This window comes from Hypanus sabinus, chromosome 1 (genome assembly GCF_030144855.1).
Source record: "Hypanus sabinus isolate sHypSab1 chromosome 1, sHypSab1.hap1, whole genome shotgun sequence".
NCBI lineage: Eukaryota > Metazoa > Chordata > Chondrichthyes > Myliobatiformes > Dasyatidae > Hypanus > Hypanus sabinus.
Window position 1 is genome coordinate 91,037,631 of NC_082706.1, and position 5,044 is coordinate 91,042,674.

General features: G+C 55.5%; 1 protein-coding gene across 1 annotated transcript; it reads left to right on the plus strand.

Annotated features, from left to right (window-relative positions):
* Positions 1-681: 681 nt before the first annotated feature.
* LOC132404101 (uncharacterized) lies at positions 682-4,837 on the plus strand. Its single transcript, XM_059988177.1, has 2 exons — positions 682-1,421; positions 2,616-4,837. The coding sequence occupies exons 1-2, from the start codon at positions 780-782 to the stop codon at positions 4,626-4,628; spliced, it is 2,655 nt and encodes an 884-aa protein (XP_059844160.1). The 5' UTR covers positions 682-779; the 3' UTR covers positions 4,629-4,837.
* Positions 4,838-5,044: the final 207 nt, after the last annotated feature.

A 5,044-nucleotide genomic window follows, 5' to 3' on the forward strand; every position in this document is an offset into this window, starting at 1 on the left:
TAACTCCTGGTTCTATAAGGTATTTAAATAAATTTTTAAATTGCATTTTAATTTCTTAAATCTCTGAATTGTTTTTTTTTAATTAACTGTGGTTACCATTCTTTCACCCTTTGTTCAAATTTCCCATTTCTTTCTGCCCATTACTCACACATCAGCACCCCAATCCCCGCCCCCACCTGCCCACCATCCCTTCCTTATACAGTTCCACTAATCAGTCCCAAATCAGGGTCATGACTTGAAACACTGGCCCTCCCTTTGCCTCCATTAGTTTGATTTTTGCTCCGGATTCCAGCATCTGCGGTCAATTGCGTCTCCCCTTCTCACCTGGTCTGTTGCATTCAGATGTGACCTCTTCTCTGGAGAAGCCGAGTGTAGACTAGGTGATCATTTTGGGGGGCACCAGTGCCCTGCCGATAATGGCCATCTCAAGTTTCTGGTTGTGTGGTGAACTATGTGCCTGTCGGGACACGCCCCTGCTGACTGCTCCTGTGGCTCCTCCCACAGGCCCCTGTATAAAGGAGACCTGCGGCCTGAAGATCGGCCTCAGTCTCCAGGACCTTGTATGATAGACACTCACTCCTGGTTCCTTCTTCCAGTCAATAAAAGCCGATATCTCGCCTACGTCTCAGTGTGAGTTATTGATGGTGCATCAATTTTATTTGCGTCCGGACCGGTTGGATTTGGACCCTCAAGACCCTGACGCAGCTCTCGCTTTTGAACACTGGCTTGCATGCTTCCAATCGTACTTGGCGGAGCTTCGTGCGACTGAACCCGCCGTTATGCACAGAATCCTACTCTCGAGGGTCTCCTCCAAAGTTTACTCCTTTATCCGGGACCTGCCGACCTACGAAGGGGCACTGGACGCCCTCAAACGACAGTACCTGCGGCCGGTGAACACCGTCTACGCAAGACATCGCTTAGCTACCCGGCAACAGCGGCCTGGCGAATCGTGCGCTGAGTTTCTCCGAGCACTACAGACACTCGTCCGAGCTTGTGACTGCAAGACGCTCACGGCAGAACAACATGCGGAGCTGCTGGTGCGGGACGCCTTTGTGACGGGACTGAGGTCAGTGTACATGCGCCAGCGGCTGCTGGAGAACTCGGATCTTACCTTAAGCTCGGCGATAGAGAAGGCCAACGCTCTAGAAGCTGCGCGGCATAACGCCGACGCTGTCCAGTCGCGCGATTCCCCGCCGGTTTCGTGGACGCCTCAGACCCCGCCACCGCCGGCTCCCGGGAGCGAATTCGCCAACGCCGCCGCCAGTCGCCATTCCACGAGCTCCCCGACCCAGACCACGGCTGTGGCCCGTAAGGAACTCGTGCTTTGTTATTTCTGTGGCCAAAAGAAACATCCTCGACAACGCTGTCCAGCGCGAGAAGCGACCTGCTCCAGCTGCGGAAAGCGGGGCCACTTCGCCAAGGTCTGTAAGTCTCAACCTCGAGCGGAGTGCAGCGCTGCGGGTGAAACGTGGGGGCCGCCATCTTGCATGCCGGGATGTGGGCGGCCATCTTTGTCGACGTCAGCACGCCCCGCCCCCGACCCTCCGATGCTGACCGGGTACCCCGGATGTGAGCGGCCATCTTTGTCGGTGTCAGCATGCCCCGCCCCCGACCCTCCGATGCTGACCGGGTACCCCGACGGCGATCCAACTCTGGCCACTGTGACTCTCGACCAAAGCGCCCCACACCAGCTTGCAAGATCCATGATGGACATCCAGGTGGAGGGGCATTGGACTGGATGCCTGTTTGACACGGGCAGCACTGGGAGTTTTATTCACCCGGACACAGTGCAACGCTGCGGACTTGCAACGCGGCCGGTCAGTCGGAGGTTCCATTTGGCCTCTGGGTCGCAGTCCGCAGACATCCGGGCGGGTTGTGTAGCGACTTTGGTGGTGCAAGGCACAGTATATCGGGACTTTGAACTGCTGGTCATGCCTAATCTGTGTGCACCTGTGCTATTGGGGCTGGACTTCCAGAGCCATCTCGAAAGTGTGACTATGGTATACGACGGGCCCCTCCCACCACTCACTGTCAAGAATCCTCAGTTTTGTGGGACTTCTTCACATACCCCGCTACTGACCACACACACACACGGACACACACATCCCATCCAGAACCAGGCCAACAGCTGCGCTACCGACACTTGCAGCCTCTCCACTCTCAAGATCCCTCCCCCACCGCTGTTCGCCAACCTGACCCCCGACTGTAAACCTGTGGCAACCAAAAGCAGGAGGTACAGCGCGGGGGACCGGGCCTTCATTCAGTCGGAGGTGCAGCGGCTGCTCAGGGAGGGGATCATTGAGCCGAGCACAAGCCCTTGGAGGGCCCAGGTGGTTGTTGTTCGGACTGGGCAGAAAAATAGGATGGTGGTGGACTATAGTCAAACCATCAATAGGTTTACGCAGCTTGACGCATACCCCCTACCCCGCATCGCGGATATGGTCAACCAGATTGCTCAGTATAAGGTGTACTCGACAATAGATCTGAAATCCGCTTATCACCAGCTCCCCATCTGCCCAGAGGACCGCCCCTACACCGCCTTCGAGGCGGGCGGCCGGTTCTATCACTTCCTGCGCGTCCCTTTCGGTGTCACGAATGGTGTCTCTGTCTTCCAGAGGGAAATGGACCGGATGGTGGACCAGTACCAACTGCAGGCCACATTTCCCTATCTGGATAACATCACCATCTGTGGTCATGACAGGCCAGATCACGACGCCAACCTCCAACGGTTTCTCCAAGTGGCCGCAGCTCTGAACCTTACTTATAACAGGGACAAGTGTGTTTTTGGTACCACCCGCCTTGCTATACTTGGGTATGTCGTGGAAAACGGGGTTATTGGGCCTGATCCCGAACGTATGCGCCCCCTGTTAGAGCTCCCTCTTCCCACCACTCTCAAGGCCCTCAGACGGTGCCTGGGGTTTTTTTCCTATTACGCCCAATGGGTCCCCCATTACGCAGACAAGGCTCGCCCCCTGGTCAAGTCTACCTCGTTTCCCCTCTCTGCTGAGGCCTGCGCGGCCTTCAACTGCATTAAAGCGGACATTGCCAAAGCTACGATGCATGCAGTGGACGAGACCGCTCCCTTCCAAGTGGAGTGTGATGCCTCCGATTTCGCTCTGGCTGCTACCCTTAATCAGGAAGGCAGACCAGTAGCATTCTTTTCTCGCACCCTCCAAGGCTCTGAAATTCGGCACTCCGCGGTGGAGAAAGAAGCCCAGGCCATAGTGGAGGCTGTTAGGCACTGGAGGCACTATCTTGCTGGCAAAAGATTCACTGTGCTGACCGACCAGCGCTCGGTTGCGTTCCTGTTCAGCAACCAACAGCGGGGCAAGATCAAAAATGATAAGATTTTGCGGTGGAGGATAGAACTCTCCACCTACACCTATGATATCCTGTACCGGCCTGGCAGACTCAATGAGCCCCCTGATGCCCTATCCCGGGGAACATGTGCTAGCACACAGCTCGACCAGCTGTACGCCCTTCATGCACAACTTTGCCATCCGGGGGTCACCCGATTTTACCATTTTGTGAAAGCTCGGAACCTGCCGTACTCCCTGGAGGACATCAGGACGATGACCAGGGACTGCCAAATTTGTGCCGAGTGCAAACCGCACTTCTACTGTCCTGACACGGCACAACTTGTCAAGGCCACCCGCCCTTTTGAACGCCTGAGTGTTGACTTTAAGGGCCCCCTTCCCTCCACTGACAGCAATGTCTATTTTCTCAGTGTTATTGACGAGTTCTCACGGTTCCCCTTTGCCATCCCCTGCCCCGACACCACTGCCACGTCCGTCATAAAAGCCCTGCGCCAGCTCTTCACTCTGTTCGGGTATCCCTGCTATATCCACAGTGATAGAGGGTCCTCCTTTATGAGTGAGGAGCTGCGCCAGTACTTGCTAGCTAGGGGCATTGCTACCAGTCGGACCACGAGTTATAATCCCCGGGGTAATGGCCAGGTAGAGCGGGAGAATGCCACAGTGTGGAAGGCCACACTTTTAGCCCTTAAGTCCAAAGGGTTGCCGGTCTCTCGATGGCAGGAGGTCCTCCCTGAGGCACTGCACTCTATCCGCTCTCTGTTATGTACGTCCACCAATGCCACCCCTCACGAACGCCTATTCTCTTTTCCCAGGAAGTCTGTCACTGGGACCACCCTACCAGTTTGGCTGACGTCCCCGGGGCCAGTGCTGCTCCGGAAACATGTGAGGAGCAATAAATACTCCCCGCTGGTGGAGAGGGTTCACCTTCTCCATGCGAACCCCCAGTATGCTTACGTGGTCTTGCCTGATGGGCGGGAGGACACGGTCTCCATCCGCGACCTGGCACCCGCAGGTGCAGCAGACCACTACCCTGAAGGCTCTCCGGTAACTGTGAACCCTGCACCAGAGGTGATACCGTACTCACCAGGCCCTACACAGACTCCTCACGACACTTGTATACTGGGCGTTTCGTACGCATTTATACCAGGCGCCTCGCACATGCATGAGGGATCACCGGCGCCTAGTGGGCAAGAACACGCGCAACCCCCGTCCCCTGTGCAATCGCCAATGTTGCCGGCACCTATGCGGTCACAGCCGGTGCTACGTAGATCGCAGCGACAGATTCGACCGCCTGATCGGCTTGACTTGTAAGAACCTTCGCTACATGAGGACTTTTTCAAACGAAGGGGGGGTGAATGTGGTGAACTATGTGCCTGTCGGGACACGCCCCTGCTGACTGCTCCTGTGGCTCCTCCCACAGGCCCCTGTATAAAGGAGACCTGCGGCCTGAAGATCGGCCTCAGTCTCCAGGACCTTGTATGATAGACACTCACTCCTGGTTCCTTCTTCCAGTCAATAAAAGCCGATATCTCGCCTACGTCTCAGTGTGAGTTATTGATGGTGCATCAGGTTGGATGGCATTTTTGCACCTTTCCCCACACTCCCATTGATCATCACTACGAAGAGGCTAAACATAAAGTGGTAGAACAACATCTTATATTCCACTTGGGAAGTTTACAATCCAAAGGGATAAACAGGAATTTTCCCATTTCAGGTAATCTACCCAC

Bases quoted from the DNA above. Each gene is read 5' to 3' on its own strand.
- LOC132404101 (XM_059988177.1), top strand. From the start codon at position 780: ATGCACAGAATCCTACTCTCGAGGGTCTCCTCCAAAGTTTACTCCTTT. The intron at 1,422-2,615 runs GTCTGTAAGTCT...TCTGTCTTCCAG, and splicing joins AGCGGGGCCACTTCGCCAAG to AGGGAAATGGACCGGATGGT.